Genomic DNA, 19,978 nt, shown 5'->3' on the forward strand with positions numbered 1-19,978 from the left:
AGGGGGCGGGGCCTGCGCGGGGGCCATGGCGGCCGAGGCGGCGGAGCGGCACCTGGGGCTGCTGAGGGACGAGCGGGAGGCCGAGCTGGCACAGAGCAGGTGCGGCACTCACGGGACAGGCACCGGCCCCGCCAGGGGGCTACGGGGCAGCCACAGCCGGGGAGACGAGCGGCTGAGGGGGCACGGGGGCGCTGTGGGCCGTGGGGAGCACACAGAGACCCTCATGTGGGACACGCTGTCACCCATGGGAAACATCCCCTGGGACCCGCTGTCACCTGTGGAAACCCTGGGAGACCTTCCCTGGGACCCCCTGGCACCTATGGAAACCCTGGGAGATCCTTCCCTGGGACCTGCTGTCACCTATGGAAACCCTGGGAGATCCTCCCGTGGGACCCGCTGGCACCTATGGAAACCCTGCTGGGGTTTCCTAGGTGGGAATGTTGCTGGAATCCGACTGTTCTGAGCTGCCCACCCCAATAGGAACACCAGGATCCAAGGGGGATCCTGCTGGACTCGCCCCCGTAGGACTGAATCTTAGATTTTGGGGGTACAGACACTTCCCAGCCGTGAGGATGGCGGTGCCAGGAGCCAGGATAAGGTCATTCCTTATCTGTCCCCTGGAGCTGTGCTCACCCCATGTGCTCCCACCCGTGTGTGCTTCCCAGGGCATGGCAGGAGAGCGTCTCCCTGAAGGAATTGCAGCGGAGAGGCGTCTGCTTGCTCAAGCTCCAGGTCAGCAGCCAGAGAACCGGCCTCTATGGGCGTCTCCTCGTGACATTCCAGCCCAGGAAGTGGGATTCGGACACCGAGCTGCCCTCCAACAGCTTTGGGCCTGGTCAGTGACACTCCTGTCTTTCCAAAGATCATACAGTCCTAGAATGGTTTGGGTTTAAAAGGACCTTAAAGCTTATCTAGTCCCGCCTCTGCCATGGCAGGGACACCTTCCACTAGCCCAGGTTGCTCCAAACCAGCCTGGCCTTGGACACTTCCAGGGATCCAGGATGGTGACATTTCCCTGGATGGTGACGCATTTGCCCCGGCCTCACCCTCTCCCTTCAAACCATTGCAGGGGACATCGTGGGGCTCTATGAGTCGGCTGGGCAGGGGGACCCGCTGTGCACGGGCGTGGTGACACGTGTCACCCCCAGGGCAGTGACGGTGGCCCTGGAGGAGCCCCGGGAGGGGGAGCTGGCCCTGGACCACGAGCGCTCCTTCCGCCTGCTCAAGCTGGCCAACGACGTCACCTACAACAGGCTCAAAAGGTGAGGCCTCACCCTGCCCAGTGGGGTGAGGAGTGCCAAGTCTAGTCTGGAAAAGCTCTTCCCAGACCCTTCCCAGTTTGGATTTTTCTAGAGCCTCACAACGACCTCAGTTTACCCTGCTCTTCCCTCTCCCAGCTGTGTTTTGGTCCCACTGCATCACCTCTGGAATGCTCTGGGTTCTGTGTAGAGCCTTTTCCATCCTGGCAGGAGGAGTGAGCAGCTCCTTGCTGGATAAACCTCCTGAAAAAGCACATTTGGCTGTATCAAACAGGGACAATGGGAAATGGAAGCCTGACCAGCACAAGGGTTGGGAGATGCAGGAATTGTTTGGGATTAGTCTTGTGGGGTAGCATTGTTCAGCTCTGGAGTAGTTCAGTCCTTTCTCACAGCCTGTCTCTGGGCACTTGGGAGTCTCCAAAGAATTCCTGCTGTGCCTGTAACCTGGATATTCCCTTCTTTGGCAGAGCTTTAACTGCACTCAAGCAGTACCGTGGTGGCCCAGCCTCTGACCTGATCGACGTCCTCTTCTTTGCCTCTGCTCCCAGGGCGTTCCCTGAAACAAGTAAGGATCCTTTTTTATCAGGCTTGATGGGCATCCTTGGGAATTGCCCAGGAGAACACAAATAGCTCTGATCCCTGTTTCTATCCACATGTGCAGCCACTTTGCTCCAGAAAAAACCCAGTGTTCAATGCGAGTCATCAGTGGTACTGCAACTGGGAGCGTTGTGTTCATACTGGTTTATACTGGGCACGCTTGCCTCATGGAAAGATCCTTGACAAAAACTTGGATATAAGTAATATCCACTCTATTGTGCTTCTTTGGGAAAAAAAGGTGAAATTACACAGCTTTACCTTTCGGAGAAGCCATGGGGAGAGCAAAGCCTCTGATCAGATATCAACAGCTGCTAATGGATATTATCCCTTAGCAGAAGGGAAGGATGGAAAAATCAGGGAATGAGGGCTGAGGGTGGGCTGGGCTGCCCAGCAGGGTGAGCTCTGTCTAAGCCATGTACAGAGCTCAGGACTGCTCTCCCCAACTCGTGCCATCCATCCCTGCCAAGGTTCTGCCCCTCTTCCTCCCCTCCACAGCTCCCTGCATTGTTTGCCTTCCTTGGATTCCTGAATTTGCTGACCACTATGGTTTGCCTCTCTCCCATCCCCTCTAGCCAGGCTTGACTTCCAATAGGATGTGCCAGGGACAAAATATGTGTGTTAATGAGTCCCATCCCCATTTCTCTAAGCACCAATCCCAGTCTGAGTCAAACCTTTTAGCCCTTTGGCTGCCTGGGAACCTTGGTGCACTCAAGGTTTTAATATTAAATAAAGGAATTAAATTTTAATCAACCAGCTTTCCTCAACAGTGCTTTTACCCCTGAGGTAGCAGAACTGCCTCTAATGAAGGAAAACTCCTTTTTACCATATCACTCAGCTGTGCCAGGCTGAGCAGAGAATTTTCCATCTCATCAGCACTGGGAATATTGATGGATAGACTGAGCCATGTTAGACAGAGGAGATGCAATATGAACTCAAAGGCTGTGCAGTTACCTTCTCCCTTCAGAGCTGCTTCCTCCCCAGCCAGAGAGGTGTTGCACCAGCCAGGAATTAAGGAATAAGAACTTGGAATAAGCCTGCCCTGAGCTGAAGGGCTCTGCCAGACAAACCTCACAGCACACGGGCAGCTTTTCCGTGTCACAGCCTCTCCTTCCATGACAAAGCACCCATTAGCCTGGTTTCTTTGGGGATCTGTCTCATCCCATGCATTACCTGGTTTCAAACAAACCCATCAGCAGCAGGCTGGGTCAATAAGCTCTGGACAGCTCCTGAAATTGGCTGTCTAGACACACATCTGTGTCAACACTGTTCCAGGATGCAAGACAAGCTCGCTTCTGTCAGAAGCCAGGGAGCCACAGGTGGGAGAGAAGGCAGAATCCACTCCAGCAGGTGAAATATGCAGCAGCAGAAGCCTGAATCTGATTTTTTTTTCAAGTGTGGGGGACAAGATGAGAATCTTAATTTTTCAATCAGGGAATCTTGTAGGTGGGTTCTGATACCGCTGTGCATTTCAGTAATTAATTACCAGACAGCAGCAGCCCAACACTGCACATCAAAGCCCAAGTCCTTTGAAAACACTTAAATATGTAGCAGTAAATACCCTTGGCATAACACAAAACCATGGGACAGGCTGTGGGGGAAGAATAACCTAAGGAATAGTCAAAAGGAGAGAAAAGGATCTCCAGTGGGTAGGTGGGATCTGCAGCAAAGATTGGGACTGGCACAAAGCACTGCCACACCTCACCTTGCTACCTCCAGGAAGGTTCCAGGGGGGAGAACAATTTTTCCAAAACGGGCAAAGTCTGACCTGAGCAGGAATTTTGCCCTTATCAGACTCCCTGGGAAGCAGAATCCAGGTGCTCACCCATGAAAAAGGCCCTCTTTGTCTCCCTTCCACTTTGATCTGCACTGTAGCCCTGCTGGAGCTTCCACACCTGGAATCTCCTCCAAACAATCCTCCCCTGCTCCCAGCATCCATGTGGGATCCCTGCACCCCTATGTTTTGGCAATGGGGGGGGAGTGGAGAGGCTTTGCTTGCCAGCAGAGGCCAGCATTGCTCTGCTTGCTGTGCTCCTCCTGGCCATCCAAGAGGGATATGTCCCTTTTCCCTCTGGAAAGCAGGTTCTGCTTTACCTGTGCAGGTCACTGACAGCTGCCAGCTCTCTCCTGTGTCCCTGGGCTGGAGAAAGTCAGGAATGCTCATTTTTGTTCCTGGCTCCAAAAGGCCTGGCTTGTGTCCAGCTCTGCCCATAGTTGTAAACATTAAAAAGCAATTAAAAATCCTGGTGAAAAGGCAGGAATGTCCTCAGAAAAAGCCAATCTGTCAGCAGAACACTGGGGAAGCACCAGGGATTTCCAGCAAGACTTTCTTGGCTTTTTGGCACAAGTCACTTGCAAAAAAACCTGAGATGCTCCTCATCCCTTTGCCATGTGACATCTCTTGTCATCACAGGGACCATGGAGAGGCCTCTGAAATTCTTGGGGAAGACTAAGCAGTCCAGACAACTCAGCTGCCAGATTTTTCCTCTGGAGAACAGGGAAAGTTCTGATCCAGGCTGAATCCACCTGGATTTTGTCCAGCAGCGTTGGCTGCAGTGAGGTTGTACCAGGGAGGAGCTGCTGGTGGGGGGAGGAATATTCCTCCTCTTGGGGAGGAATATGCCTTGGGAAGGGCTTCCAGCTCTGGAAAACCTGGGCTCTTCCTCCCAGGAAGGGCCATTCCCATCCATTTTTGGTGCAAAGACCCCTTTCTTGGGGACTTGGATATCACCCCCCAACCCACTGCCTCACCAGAGCTGCTGGAACTGTGCAGAAAAGCATCTCAGTTCCTGGAAATGTTGGGGTCCCAACCTGGATGGACAAGGTGATTTGGTTTTCAGCACTAACAAATGCAGTTGTGCATCAGGACACAATTACCTGGCCACCAGCAAGACACATTCCAGGGATTTCTCCAGAGATTTCTTCTCCAGCAGCTGCAGGGAGAAGAGTTTGGAGGACCATAGCATGGCATAAGAGGCTCTTCCCTTCTCCCCACCAGTGTGTCAAGCTCAGGAGAGGCACATTCCCAGCATTCCCACACAACAGCTCCTGGCAGCATGTGGTTAGGAGGGATGAGGGTGGGCACAGGCCTGGAGAAATTCCTGAGCTCATCCTTGAGCAAGGAAGCATCAATGACTCCCACATCCCTGCTGTTCCTCACTGTGGGAAAAGCCTCTCAGGTTTGAGGCTATTCTTGCTTTTTCCCCAGCCCATGGGATGCTTCCTGGTCTTTCTTAGTCATTAACACACTCAGCCAAAATTTGCATAAATAAACCAAGAGGCAGAGTGACTGCAAAAAGCACCTTTAGCCCCATTTCTCTCTTCATCATCACCTTCTCAGTGAGTATCTTTTGTTTAACCTCATTTAGAGGTGCTGCTTCAAAAGCCACAGGCCACACACAGGTGCACCTGCCTAAAACCAGCAGAAACTTCCATGTTTTTAATCATGCAAAGAGAAGGATGAAGCACATGATGCCCAGCAGGGAAGGATGCCCAGAGACATGTCTTATATAAGCTTTTGTGGGAACGTTATTTTCGGGAAACCTCGGTGTAATGAGTCATCATCCCTGCTGTAATTAACTCCCATAATGAACAAGGAGATTAACATTAGGATTAGAGGGGGGATGAGAATAAATTTGGGCCTAAATGAGATAAATCTGAGCGGTTAAAAAGCAGCTTTTGAGAATTCAGTCTCTGCAGTGACACCAATTCTCTTCTAATGCAATTTGCATATTCTTTTCTCTTTTTTCCCTCCCTTAAAGCAGAAACTAATTTTAGTTTTATCATTTAAATTGCTCTTTGTACCTTTTCCTGCCTTCATTCCCAGTCTTGGCTGACCACCACAGGGCTGCTCTGTTCTGCTCACAGACTCTCTAGGTTTTTCTGCTTATTCACTAGTGCTGCATTGGGTTTGTTCACTGGCAGGGATTTCTTTTCCACATCTGCTACTTCCTCCCCAGTTTTCATTGAAGATTTCATTAAAGATGCTGGTTTGCTTGTAAAACAAACCCAGAGTTCCCTCCAGAGCCAGGAAAACCTACCTGTTTGATGCTGGAGCAGCTAAATGCCTCTTAAATTCTGGGAATTCCACCACTGACTGGCTGAAGGCCGGGTATCAGGGGTTGGGGAAGCATGGATGCAGGATGGAGAGGGAGCCCGTTTGTTTTGGAAGCACAAAAAGCTTATTTTTACCTTCTGGGGTCTTCCAGCCCCCTCAGTGTTTTCTTCCCAAGGTTCTGCTCATTATCAAATGGATTTGGGCTGGCTGCAGAGAGCTCCATGTATTTCTGGATTTGTGCTTCTCAGCCTCTTCCCAGTCGGGGCTGAGATGCCACTGACTATCCTGCTGTCTCCCCAGAGCCTCTGGAGTTCTTCAATGCCTCCCTGGATGAGTCTCAGAGGGAAGCTGTGTCCTTCTCCCTGGCTCAGAGGGAGCTGGCCATCATCCACGGACCTCCTGGCACAGGGAAAACCACGACCCTGGTGGAGATCATCCTGCAAGCTGTGCAGCAGGGCCTGAAGGTGAGGCTTGGTGACAGGGCTGTGGTGACAGGGACCACCTCAGCTGGCCACCAGTGACCACCTCTCCTTGTGTGGAGACCTCAGAACAGCCTTCCAGTCATGGGAGGGGCCTACAGGGAATCTTTGCAGGAATTCTTCATCAGGAACTGGGGTGATACCACAAGGGGAAATGGTTTCAAATGGAAAGAAGTGAAATTTAGGGGAGGTATTGGGAAGAAATCCTGCCCTGTGAGGGTGGTGGGGCCTTGGCACAGGTGCCCAGGGCAGCTGTCACTGCGCCATCCCTGGAAGTGTCCAAGGCCAGGTTGGATGAGGCTTAGAGAACCTGGGGCAGTGAGGATGTCCCTGCCCATGGCAGGGAGTTACTGCATGGGGGTGAAGGGTCTTTAACCTGGTCCATTCCAGGTTTCTGTGATTATTTTGCACACTCCTGGGCTTTGTGGCAGCTGGAGCAGCCCCCGTTGGATCTGTGCTAATCCAGAGCCTGGCTTGGCTTGCAGGGACCAGGGGCTTCCCCACCAGCTGCAGTGAGGTGCAGACAGAGCTCAGGTTTGGGGTTCACTGGGGACCCTACAGAGGTGCTGCAAAGCAAGGAGGGAATTACCTGTGGTGATGCCAGTGGTTTATTCCCAGCAGAAGCACGCTGCTCTCCCCCTCTCTCTGCTTCTTCCTGCTTGGCTGGCTCTGCTCCAGCCTCTGGTGCCCTCAGAGGCGCTGGTGTTTGTCCCCTGGCAGGTGCTGTGCTGTGCCCCGTCCAACGTGGCCGTGGATAACCTGGTGGAGCGGCTGGCCGGCTGCAGGGCGCGGCTGCTGCGGCTGGGACACCCCGCCCGCCTGCTCCCGCCCATCCAGCAGCACTGCCTGGACGCCGTGCTGGCCCGCGGGGACAACGCCCACATCGTGGCTGACATCAGGAGGGACATCGACCACGCCTGGGTGCGTCCCGTGCGGCCTGGGGCAATCCCATTGGAAGGGCAGATGTTAGGGAGAGGTTCTTCCCTGGGAGGGTGGGAAGGCCCTGGAATGGACGTCTCAGAGAAGCTGTGGCTGTCCCATCCCTGGAAGTGTCCAAGGCCAGGTTGGACAGGGCTTGGAGCAACCTGGGATAGTGGAAGGTGTCCCTGCCCAGGGCAGGCGTAGGAATGAGATGATCCATAAGGTCCCTTCTAACCCAAACCATTTTGGGATTCTCTGATCTTCGTGTGCTGGAGGGCAGAACTCCTCCTGCCTGAATCCCTCATGGAAGTGAGAAAATTCCAGTCTCTGCTGCTGCCCCTCACATCACCTGTCTGCCCTCCTCTTTACCAGAGAGACATTTCCATCATTAATTCACTTCCTAACAAGCTGTCTGCCCGTCCTGATACTCCCTCCCACTCAGCCACCTCAAGTAGAAAGCAGAGCACATTCAAAAATGCATCCATAATTTCTTCTTTCTCACCCTTATTTTCCTAACATGCTCTTGCAATATAGCTCTGGTACTTGGGGTGAGGATTTGATGCTAATTAGGTTCTTTTTCTTCCCTTTTCTGGCAGCAGCACTGTCCAAAAGCCATTTTTTTACTTCTTAATTTATTTTCCATCTTTCTCACTGGTGATTAATTTTCCCTTTCATCCCCTGGGGAGGAGTCTGTCACAGAAGCTGTCCTTGGCTGTGGAGAGCTCATCTCCAAGGTCCTGACCCATCTTTTCTTCCTCCTGCCTCTGTTTCTCCAGTGCCACATTCCCTACTTTTCCCTGGAACAATTTCTCCCTTTGCAGCTGCATGTTTTGACTCCTCTCTCTCTTTCCCTTCACCCCAGCCCACAGAAGAAGCAGTAACAGAAATGAAAACCTGTGCCCTCTTGAGGCATTTCCTACCCCTTTGTGCCTCCTTCCCCCACCTCGAGATTCCCAGGACCTCAGCTTCTGGAGGCTGGAGCCCCTGCAAGGTTTCACAGTACCTCAGAAAGAAATGGAGCACAGGTCCAGGGCCAGTCCAGCTCCAGGGATGCTGGATCAGGGAGCAGTCCAGGAGGATGAGGCAGGGAATCCAGGACCCATGAGCTGGCCTTAAGCAGACTCCCAGACCAGTGAGTGGATGAGAGAGCCCATGTGAGGCAGGTGGGGATGATCAGAGCTGATATTCCCAATTCCTAAGGAGGAATGGGTGACATCCAGACTGACCATATCCTCAGGGCCTGTGATCCCACCCCTGGAATTCTTGAGCCCATTTTGACCACACCTGACAGACACATGGAGGTTTCACAGATTTAAATACCCATGAGTTCAACCAAAACAGGGGACTGAGCTGATCCATGTTAGACCCTGGAAAATCCATCCATCCATGGCATGACTCTAAGGACCAGCAGATCTCACTGTTTTGGCTGCATGTAAGAGCTTCTGTCTGAAGCCTTTTCATCCTTCCCAAGTCATCAGCCTTACCTCCAGGGAAATAATCCCAATTTCCATCTGGGATTGCTCAGTGAGCCGTAGCTGAGCTGTGTCCCATGGCTGCTGCTCTGGCAGTGCTGGTGGGTTGGGGTGCTAGATACATTTAATACCTGCTAAAAAAAACCCTGGGCCTGTCTGGGTGCTGCTCTGGATCCTTTCCAGCAGCTCAGAGAGGCCAGTTTCAGTGGCAGAGCTACTACTGGAGCTTGGGGAGCCCTCCTGCTTCCAGAAAGGCTCTGCTTCCTCAGAACAAGATAGGAAATCCCAGTCCCTCCCCCAGAAGAGGAACAAAACCCCTCTTCCTAAACATTTCTCCCTGCTCCATGCTTTGTCTTGTCGTAGACATGGCCAGAACTGAGTAGCGGCAGTTGGCTCTATCCCAATTTTTCTATTTTCTAGGCAAAAACAAAAAAGGCCCAAGACAAGGGAGAGCGAAGCCATTTTCTGGGTGAGATTAAGACCCTGAGGAAGGAGCTGAAGGAGAGAGAAGAGGCTGCCATGGCTGCAGCCCTCAGCCAGGCCAGCGTTGTCCTTGCCACCAACACAGGTGTGAGATCCTCCTGCTTTTCCCTCCCTTTGCCAGGTAAACCATGTGCAAGGCAGCATCCTGCTGGGATAGCTGGGACACTTGCACTGAGCTCCCAGGAGCTCAGCAAAGTCTCCCAAACCCCTCCCCAGTGGGATTCTCCCAGCTTCCACTCTGCACAGGAGGTTGTTGAGCACAGAATGTGGATCTGGAAGGGCCCCTGTTAGCTGTGAGTAGGAGCTGGGAGTGCAGTGAGTAAACAAGTGCTGCTGGAGGTGTGCAATCTGCTCTCAATTGCATAAATCACATGGGATTGCTTCCCTGCTTGGACCCTTTCCAGGATTGATGGAATCCAGCACGTGTTTCCAGAGCCTGCTCCCAGGCTGCATATGGCTGCTTCTGCACTCACCCAAATGATGTAACACAGGATTTTAGGGAGCAGTTCCAGATGTCCATCGGGCATCTGCAGCTCCAAGTGGGAAGGTTTGGCATGTGTGGAAGGGCTTTACTGGCTCAGGTTTTTCATACTCCAGGGTCCACTTACAATCTTCAGATCTGGTTGCTCAAGGGTCATTTGTTGAAAGGAAACATCAATAATTTTAGGTCATAAAAAAGCAAGTTACTGGAATGAAGGTTAGCAGAAAGATAAATCCTTCCGTGTCTTAGTCCCTGGGAGTTGGCCTCTCCTTTGTACTTGTCTGAAAGAAAGGGAGAGATTTCCTTCTAGTAAAACTGGTACTCTTGTTGATCAGCTGTGATTCTCCCTGGAACTAGAGCTTCCCAGCCAGCTGGGGGTCTGTGCAAGTGGCAAAAGTTAAGTTATAACTGTACAACTCACCAAAGCAGATTCATACACTCTGGAAAACAGTTTTGGAAGGAAAACAGTGTCTTTGGTGGCAAACTGGAATGTCTGAAGTGATGCAGAGCTGCAGAGGCAGCAGGATTTACAGTGGCAAAGCCAAATTCCCACTCTCAGAGCTGCAGTAGCACAGCTCTGAGAGGTCTGGGAGCTTTGGAAGAAAACATTTCTGCAAATAAAAATCCTCTGGGCTGGGAGACTGGCTTCTTCACCCTGCCTTCCTCCTTTTGCATCCTTTGTGAACTGCAGGGCTCCTGGAATTCAGATTTCTGATCAATGCCTGGATCAGTATCCGTAGGTCTGGGATAGAGCAGGATGTCTGTAAAGGAGACAAATGTTACAAATGGACTTCTCATGGTTGCAGTCTCCTTTCCCTCTTCCCAGTGCCACAAGGAGGAGCAGGGACATATGAAGAGGAGCTGAGATGGGGTCTCAGCCCATCTCCCCCCCTCAGGGTGTCCCTCAGGTTCCAGACAGGTGGATCCCCACTCAGTCCCTCACCCTCTAAATTGGGGATGAAGAGTTTTGTTGGCACTGAGGGGCAGCAGGAAGGTGGGTGTTCCTTGATCTCCTCCAGATGAAGAACTGGAGCATATTGTTCTCTCTGGCATCTGGGCTTCGCTGCTGTTCCCAAAGATACTTGGAAGCTTTTGGGCCCAGATGCCAGGGAAAAAAGGACAAAGAGGAACTGGCAAAAACAATCCTGATTTACACATATCAATGGATACATATTTGGCAGGGCTGAATTGCTGAAATCTCTGCAAAGAAACATTATTTCACTTGCCTCAGTCACTATTACAGCTTGTGAGGTTTGTTTCCAGAGCAGGTTTCTAGCTCTTCCTTGTTTCCCTGCTCACTTGGGAACCTTCTCCTTCCCCCAGGTGCTTCCTCGGATGGCCCCCTGAAGCTGCTGCCTGAAACCCACTTTGACCTGGTGGTGATTGATGAGTGTGCCCAGGCTCTGGAAGCCAGCTGCTGGATCCCTCTGCTCAAGGCTCCCAAGTGCATTCTGGCTGGGGATCACAAGCAGTTGCCCCCCACCATCATATCCCAGAGGTAAAAATCCTGGATCCTCCTGTTCTTTGTGTGGCTTCTGAATCCTCATGACTGGAGACATTTCGTGGTGGGGATCTGTGCTGCCTGCAGGCTCTGGGGGATGCATTTGGGCTCATCCTCAGGCTAATCCAAGTCTTTCCTTTAATTCTGCTTCTGTGGTTTCCACATTTATTTATTTAATGTATTAATATGTGAATTGGTCCAGTGAGATGCTACATTATCACACACCTCAGGGATTATAAAACATCCCAGTCCCTACAACGTGGATAATAAGAACCGTTAGTTTGTGGAAAAGATCTGTGGATAGTGCAAATTGCCTGTGCTTCCATGGGGATGCTGCAAAGAGTACTGAGGAATCTTTAAAACATAAATGTGCTCGTGTTTATCTGGTTTAGGCAGGTCCAGATCTGAAATAATTGAACCACAGGAGCAGAGAAATAGGGCTGACTTCATAAACATCCTCCCCTGCTTCCAGAAAATAATGAACAAGACACATATCTGCCATCTCACTTGAGTTTTGAACACAGGAAATGAAAAATCCAAGGCAGGCAGCAGCTCCGAGCACATGGCCAAGAGATAGTGAGAACAACATTCAGGGGCTGCAGCATCCTCTCATTTTACCTCTTTCTGATGCCCAAAAGCTTTCTGTTCTGCAGATCTTGGCAGGTGATAAACACATGCTCAACTGCCTGGAGGTGTCCAGGCTGGTAAGCTCCAAAAGCCTGTCCAGAGCCCTCCACTTTTGGTTTCCTGCTGTTTATTCCCTGTGAATTTGCAGCCTGGCTCTCCATGCCTGGATTTTCCAAGCAAGGCACTTTTTGAAGTAGTATCTTGTTGGTAGCAAGGAGAAATTGGCCATTTGGTTCTTCTAATTTCAGGGGTTTTATTTTCTGTAAGTGGTCCATAAAGTTCTTCTCCTCCAGAAAAACTGCAGGATAGCTCCATAATGCTCTATAGTGTCCATCCTGCTGGGTCCACCTCAGCAGCCTCAGCCTGTTTTTTTCCCAGACTGTCAGATTAAGGGCAAAACACAGGAAAAATCCCATCTCTGTTATTCTGGAACGGGGCTGGTGCTCCAGCTGGTGTCACTTTTGGCTTCCTCTTTTGGGACAAAAGCAGCTTTTCTTCACTTCCAGAAGCATTAGAGCAGCTGTTTTTTTCTGCTCTGTCACGGTGGCTGCTGCCAGGAGCCTTGGCTGGAGCTGGCAGCAGAAAAGCTCCTTGTGTCCTGCAGAGCTCCTGGATCTCCTCCTGCTCCTGCTTAAGGAGTTGTGCTTTTCTCTCCATCAGCTCCATGATCTTTAAGATCTTTTCCAGCCTGAACAACTGTGATGCAAATCAATGGGAGGCTGGAGAGCTTTGGTTTGCTTTCCACATTCCCTGTAGGCCCAGGAAGTGGCGCAGAGACAGATCCCTTCCACCTCCTTCCCTGGGTATTTCCAGAGCTCCCACCAAGGCCCCAAATCACCTGCCACCTCCTCTGTGGTTCAGGGAAGCAAGGAGCTATTTCCAGGGATGATTCATGCGGAGGACTCCAACCCTTCCGCCCACCTTCCCCTTCTCCATTGATGACAGCGGGCCTGGAGTGGGTGGGCTCCTATTTTTGGGGCCACGGGGAAGGGTCTGAAGTTATCCAGGATGGATCCAGGCTGGCAGGAGGCTCGGCTGTTACTACAGCAGGGGAAGTCGGCCCTGCTCAGGCAGGAAGTTTCTGTCCAGCAGGAATGCTGTGGGATTCTATCCACTTTGCTATTACCTGCTTTTTCCTCCATGGAATCAGCATTTACCTGTTCCTATCAGCAGTGACCTCATGAGACCTAGGGAATGTTTGATGGAGGGTCTGAAGGTGCTCCTCTCCCCTGCTTTCTGACACACCTGGAGCTGTCCCAGGATGCAGAGGGCATCCCCACACACACCTTCCAGACTGTGCTGGCAAATTCCAGTATGATTCCCCATCTGCAGCTCCAGCCAAGGCTTACAGGCAACAGCTTCCATCTTTGAGGTCCTCCTGCTCCATTTTGTCCTTTTTCCTGTGGGCATCTCCATGCCAGGGCACTTCCTGCGGTCTGACAGGAACATTTGTTGGAGCCCTCATTCCATCCTTTTCCCAATGAATTTGTCTCCACATCAGGGCTCTGATGTATTAATTTGGTTTTACTCCCCTCAGATGCTTACCAAACCTCTTGCTCTCAACCCACAGGGATATTTTGCCATCTTGTTTGCCAATGATCAGTCTGGATGTCTACACCATCCCAAATCCACATCCTGATTCCCATGGCAGGTCTGAATGGACTTCCTTTCACTTTGACACTGAAGTGCCAAGCCTTGGGTTTCTCTGGTAGCCTCCACAGCTGGAAAGTCCTGGTGCACATCCATGAGTTAACTCCATTAATGTGGAGTTCATGAGGCAGGAAAACACAGTGATCACCTTCTCCAGGCTTTGCCAGCCAAGTTCAGTATGTACTGCAGGGATCAGTCACACCAGTATCTCCTGTCTCAGGGATGAATTAAAAAAAGTATGCCATGACTGAGGACACAGCTCCAGCCTTCCATGGAAAACAATTTCTGCTTTTCTCCTAGTACTGATCATTCTGGACACATACAGGGCAGGCTGGCTCAGCACAGCATTTCCTGCAGGCAAAACAAGGTGAAACCATGTTAGCTACAAATCCTGCTCGCTGTGGGCTGGGTTTGGGAATTCTGCCTTTCCCTGTTGTACTTTAGGTAGTTTAAAGTAGATATTCCCAAGCATCCCATGCATGGTTCTGTCTGCCCAACCTCTTATCCCAATTTTATTTCTCTAAAGCAATCAATAGATAAAAAAACATCTGCTCAGGGCACTCGAGATTTCGTTGGCAGAGAAATCAACCACCGTAGGAATTAATTGAGTGGTAAAATAACAGAAAAATATTAACAGGTGAAATATTCCCAGGCAGATTAATTCCTCATTATTAATTCAACACATAACCTCCTGTGGATCCCTGCTGTGGGAATGCTGCTGGAAGGGTAGGGAAGAGCATCATTCCTGAGGCTTGCTGTGAGGTTTAATGGCTGTTTCACGCATGTGCTTGCACCTGAGTGCCATATTTCCTTCCTGTCCAGGAGATGCAAGCTCCTTGGGCAGAGCAGAGCCAGGAGAATCAAGTTAATTCCTGATAGCAAGATGTAGGGCTGGGGAATGCTTTACAATTATGTCCCCTCATCCCATCTACCCCAGCCCACCTCTGGCAAACTGCTGCCTCCCACATCCTGCAGCCCTGTCCATCCAGAGATTATTCCCCTCTTTTTTTTTTGCCTGCGTGCTGCATCCTATGATTCAGCGAGGAGAAGAGCTAATGGGGCTTGGCTTCTTGGAAAGATTTGTCCTTAATTGTCCCTTCTGCAGGTTGAATGACTTGGCAGTCTCTTGTCACATTTCCCAAGTGCCTGTGGTGAGTGTGGCAGGGCTGGCTGGTGCCACAAGAATCCGCTCACTGTGGGGCCATGGAGTGCTGTAATTCCCCCCAACAGGGATTGGATGCGTGCTGTGCCCCAAAGATTGATGGAAAGCATTTTCCTGAGCTGTTGCCTGTCATCATTCCATCATCTTGATACTGCTTCATTGTGTTTGGCAGCCTCCAGCACCTCTCAGTGTCAGCCTCAGTATGAAAAATCTCTGTATGCTGACAAAATCCAAGTGCAACGACTTCCATCCTTCTTCCTAGACGGTGACTCCCAACAACCCCCCTGTGAGGCCAGGAGAAAGCAAATGGGCTCCTGAAAGGCTGAATTCAGTAGGAATGTGATTCATTTGTGCCACATATGTGAACAAGGGGTGCTGCTGGATGTGAATGGGTGAAAAAGCAACGAGTGCATCCGTGCGTTAGTCCAGGATAAGCGGCCAGGGGAGGATGGAAATGTTGGAGCAGCAGGGGTCTTGATGAAACCAGCAAGGGTTGGCTGTGTGAGCACCAGGCATTCCAAAATTTGCAGTGGAGCTCTGATCCTAATGCACTGGGTGATGCTGATGCTGTGGCTGAGCTTGCAGTAACACCAGTGTAGCCTTACACTGGTGGATCACGGAATCACTGGGATTGAGAATGCCCTCCAAGACCACCAAGTCCACCAATCCTCACCTTGTCAACCAGATCAGAGCACTGAGCTCCACATCCAGTTGTTCCTGGAACACCCCCAGGGGTGGTGAGTGTCAGATAAAGGGCATGTTGGCATTGCTTGACTTACAGGGGCAGGATCTGTGTCCAAGCTTCTCTGACCTCATGGCACCAGTCTGTCCCTGAGGGCACCCAGGTGGAGCAGGGGTGACAGTGCCACCCCAGGGGAGCCACACAAAGGTGCTGAGCTCTGTGTGCAGGTGCTCCCAGAGCACTGCGTGTGTTGGGAAGGGCTGGCTGAGTCCCACCCCACGGTGGGGGATGGACTCATGTTGGAGTCAGTGAGTTAGGGGTCTCTCTGAATTTGTGCTTGCAAAAAATGATGGTGATTAACAATGTATTGTGACACCAGTTGAGAAGACAGTGAAAAAGTCTCTGTCTTTTCAAAATTCGTAACTGACTCACTTAAAGATTCTCTGATCAGTCTCCAAGATGGTAATAACAAAGGAGCTTTTCTATCTCCCAAACAAACACCATCAAAAAGTTTCAGACTAACTCGATCCCAGAAAGTTTCACTTAAAACACAATCGGGATCTACATTTGGAAAATTCTTTTTAACATATATCAACAGTTCTCTTAACTTTTTATCTGGAGCACTAAAATCATTTCACCTCAATAAAGATTCTAAATAATCATACATATCTTTCTGCTCCTCTAACACACTTCCCCCCATCTCTACAGACTCCCCACAACACTTAACTTACTTTAATCATGTCATTATAAATTCTGTATCCTTTCCCCCTATCTCTGTGGATTTACCTAAACACTCAGCTCATCTTAAATATAACATTAGAAGTTCCATACATTTTTTTTCATTTCTGCTGTTTTGGCATAACATCTCCCATGCCCCTAGATTACCCCAGCGCACTCCCGTTGCTCCAGCGCTCCCAGTGACGTTTTCCCGCGCAGGGCGGCGGCGGCGGGGCTGTCGCTGAGCCTGATGGAGCGGCTGGCGGAGCGCTGCGGGGAGCGGGCGGTGCGCATGCTGACGCTGCAGTACCGCATGCACCAGCACATCATGGCCTGGGCGTCCTCGGAGCTCTACGGCGGCCGGCTCCGCGCTCACCCCTCCGTGGCACAGCACCTGCTCAGGTGGGGCACCTGCTCTCCGCTGAAATGGCGTTTTTGTCCCGGTTTGTCCCTTCCCTGCGGAGTTTTCCGCTCCTCCTGTGGCTGGGGCGGTGTTTTTCTTTCAGCTGTGGTTTCAGCGAGGAGACATTACTGGGGTGGTTTGTCCTTTTTGCTCTGTATCTAGAAGTGATGCAGAGTTGTCTTCTGTGTCCTCCTTTGCTATGGCATCCTGGGATGGTTTGGGTTGGAAGGTTGGAAGCCCACCCAGTGCCATGCCAGGGGAGAGAACACCTTCCCCTAGAGCAGGCTGCTCCATATCCCATCCAGCCTGGCTCTTCCAGGGATGGGGCAGCCACAGCTTGTGTGGCTGTTGCTGTAATATCAGTGTTGTATTTCCCGAATACCTTGTGCAGGGACCTGCCAGGCGTCTCCTCCACAGAAGAGACCAGCACCCCCTTGTTGCTCATAGACACTGCTGGCTGTGGCCTGTTTGAGCTGGAAGTGGAGGATGAACAGTCCAAGGGCAATCCAGGTACCATTGGCCAGAATGGATGGACTGAGGTGCTCAGCCCAGCACAGGCTTGGCCACACCCCACAGATGTCTCCTCTGGGGAAGGTGGGGTCCCAGAGAGCCTTGCTTAGCTGAGGGATCATTCTCATTCCCTCCATAAATCTTCAACCTCCAGGGACTCTGAGCTGTGTTGGAGCTCTGGTGACAGTGTCCAACTTGTGGGTGGCCTCTCTGGCTGATGTGTCCCCTTGCAGGGACATTTCTCCATCCTGAGGGCTGGGGCAGGGTGGAGAATCCCTGTGGCAGGTGCTTTACACCAAGGAAGGGCAAATAGCAGCAGGCAGAGCACAGGCCTGTTTTGGGAAGGCTATGGATAAGGCTCAGAACTACCTCTCAGTCCTCTGCTCCTTCCATGAAATCCTGTCTGGCTCTTCTCTGTGGATTTTCCTAGGATACTGAGTTCTGCTGCTTTTCACCTGAAAGAACAGGTTTCATCACAGAGCTTGAGTGCAAAGTCAGGCTGGAAAATACAAGGGCAGTTTTTACCAGTTTAAATACCTTTTACCTTCTGTTTGACCCCCACCATCATTGAGTGTCTCATTTTTCCATGCACCATTCCATGTGTTGAACACAACAGGCTCTTGTTCCCTCACAGCCAGCCAAAGAGCCTGATCTGAGAGAACTCATGGATTTGGAGCAGGGGATTAGAAGCACATCTCCCCAAATTTGGGAGGCAGCCTTTTGGCACAGCTCACTGCAGTGTCTTGATGTTTATTGCTGTGTTTTGCTGCAAAGCAGAAGCCCAGCCAATAAACCATGAAATAATTCATACAGGATTTAATTTTTCGTCTTAGATCCCTGTGAACCAGGCACCATCTTGGATAAGCAGTTCATGACAGCCTTTCCTGCTGTTTTGGGGGAGGTGGGCACATTCCTCTGGCCTCTATCCCCTGTCACACTCTGTTCCTGTCCCAGGGGAGGTCCAGCTGGTGGGGATGCACGTCCAGGCCTTGGTGGATGCTGGTGTGAAGGCCAAGGACATTGCTGTGGTGGCCCCCTACAACCTCCAGGTGAGCTGTCCCTCTCCTGGCATCCCCCATCTCTCTGTGCACACAGAGCACCACAAGATCCCAGAGACCTGCAGAGCCAAATTTAACCAGCATTTGGGATCAGCTCTTGCACCTTTGAGCAGCTTGAGGCCACAGAGAGAAGAGCTGTTAGTGAGGTGTTCCACCTGCAGCCTCAGGAGATGCCAGTGCTCATCCTTGTGGGTTTGGGAGGGTGGGATTTTCCCCCCAGACCCTGCCATTTTAATCCTTTTCACCCATGTATTTCCTTTAAATCTCCCCTTGCTCTGTTTCTCAGGTGGACATGCTCCGACAGCACCTTTGCCACAGCCACCCTGAGCTAGAAATTAAATCAGTGGATGGTTTCCAAGGAAGGGAGAAGGAAGCAGTAATCCTGTCCTTTGTCAGATCCAACAAGAAAGGTAAGACCTCGCTGCTGGAGCATTGCTCCCCAGGGAATGGGGAGGAAGCAGTGTAGCCAAGTGCTCTGGTTTAATTGCAGTGCTCTAACACTTGGTTCTGGATGGATTTACTGGCAAACCCTCCCTTTTCTGCCTATTTTTGTTTAATTAATGAATATATGTGCAGTCAGGGCTGCAGAGGAGGCTTGTGTGGTACAGCAGGTCCAGGACTGCTCAGTTTAATGGTTTCCTGGCCCTTGAGGCCTCAGAAGAGATTTAAACAGGGCCCTAAGAATGTCACATCCCCACATTTAGGGGCGCTGGGGGGTAATTTCTTAAGTTTTGAGCCCATTTTGGGTCAGTTCCCTGCAGAAAGTGAGCAGGAGCTGGCATCCCAAGCCATGCATGAAAAATGCTGCTTTTGGGAGCAAAATCTAGAGCGGAAAATCAAGTTCTTGGCTATCAGCAGCTGCAGTGAAAGTTAATAGCTGGAAAAGAGCTGCTGCCCTGGGGGCACAGGGCTCCTGTGCAGGAGCTGAAGGGTTTCGTGGAGCTGGCTGAGCAGGATCACTGTGTTCACCTGTGTTCCATGCTGGGATCAATGCCCTTTCCAAACCCACAGCCCTGCAGCCCTTCCTGTGCTGCTGGAGGTGAAATGCTGAGTGCTGAAAGGGGAAAAAAAAGGGGGAAAATACGCGTGGAAGGAGGAGGTGCCTCTTTTTCCAAACCTAGAGGAGGAAAAGCAGCCTTGTAGGGAGAATGGAGGCGGGGACAGCACTAAGAATAGTCCTGATCCAGGAGTGACTCACCCCTGGGCTGCTGGGCCTGGGAGGATGAGTGTCCCACAGCCCCTTCTCCTGCACAGGGAGAGGGCAAAGCTCAGATGTGGGACAGGAATTGTTTTCCTAGAGGCTTCTCCTTGACCTGTCCTTCTGCAGCCATTCCTGATCCAGCTGGAAACATCCTTTTAAGAGGAAATTCTTCCCGATGAGGATGCTGTGGCACAGGATGGCCAGAGAAGCTGTGGCTGCTCCACCCCTCAGAGTGTCCAAGGCCAGGTTGGATGGGGCTTGGAGCAACCTGGGATAATGGAAGGTGTCCCTGGCAGGGGGTGGAAATGGATGGGCCTTAAGGTCCTTCCCAACCCAAACCATTCCAGGCTTCAAAGAAGTTGGATTTGCCCCTGCAGCTGGGTTAAACCTGATCAGAGAAACTGGGAATTGTTCTCTGAGCTGCAGAGCAGGGAGAGGGGGTGCCCCTCACTGTCCCTCAAAGGCAGCACAGATGAGGCAGAGCCAGGCTGGGCACTGCTCTGGCAGAGGCATTAATCTCTTCCCCACTGGCCTCCTCACTGTTCCCTGGAGCTGGGAGCTTGGCAGCCACCCACGCTCCGCTCTCGCTGGCTGATCCTGCCTGAGTCATCCCAGCACTGCCGGCTCTCACTGCTGTCTGTGAGCACAGCAAAACCTCCCCGAGTTCCCAAATGGCTGCTCCTACAGACCCTCAAGAATTTGGGAGCAGGAGGGAGCTCTG

The 19,978-nt window shown here is 51.4% G+C and overlaps 1 protein-coding gene across 2 annotated transcripts in view; it reads left to right on the forward strand.

Annotated features, from left to right (window-relative positions):
- The window catches only part of IGHMBP2 (immunoglobulin mu DNA binding protein 2), a 26,266-nt gene continuing 6,288 nt past the window's right edge, over positions 1–19,978 (forward strand). The window contains exons 1-12 of one of the 2 annotated variants that reach the window (XM_056492435.1): positions 1–99; positions 666–835; positions 1,070–1,262; positions 1,727–1,824; positions 6,211–6,374; positions 7,110–7,310; positions 9,203–9,350; positions 11,070–11,244; positions 16,305–16,487; positions 16,880–16,998; positions 17,953–18,047; positions 18,343–18,466. In XM_056492435.1, coding sequence (XP_056348410.1) covers positions 26–99; positions 666–835; positions 1,070–1,262; positions 1,727–1,824; positions 6,211–6,374; positions 7,110–7,310; positions 9,203–9,350; positions 11,070–11,244; positions 16,305–16,487; positions 16,880–16,998; positions 17,953–18,047; positions 18,343–18,466 — 1,744 coding nt within the window. In that variant the 5' untranslated portion in view covers positions 1–25. The remainder of the gene's footprint in view (positions 100–665; positions 836–1,069; positions 1,263–1,726; positions 1,825–6,210; positions 6,375–7,109; positions 7,311–9,202; positions 9,351–11,069; positions 11,245–16,304; positions 16,488–16,879; positions 16,999–17,952; positions 18,048–18,342; positions 18,467–19,978) is intronic. The other variant, XM_056492436.1, reaches the window with a different exon arrangement.

This window comes from Oenanthe melanoleuca, chromosome 5, assembly GCF_029582105.1.
Source record: "Oenanthe melanoleuca isolate GR-GAL-2019-014 chromosome 5, OMel1.0, whole genome shotgun sequence".
In the NCBI taxonomy this organism is placed as follows: Eukaryota; Metazoa; Chordata; class Aves; order Passeriformes; family Muscicapidae; genus Oenanthe; species Oenanthe melanoleuca.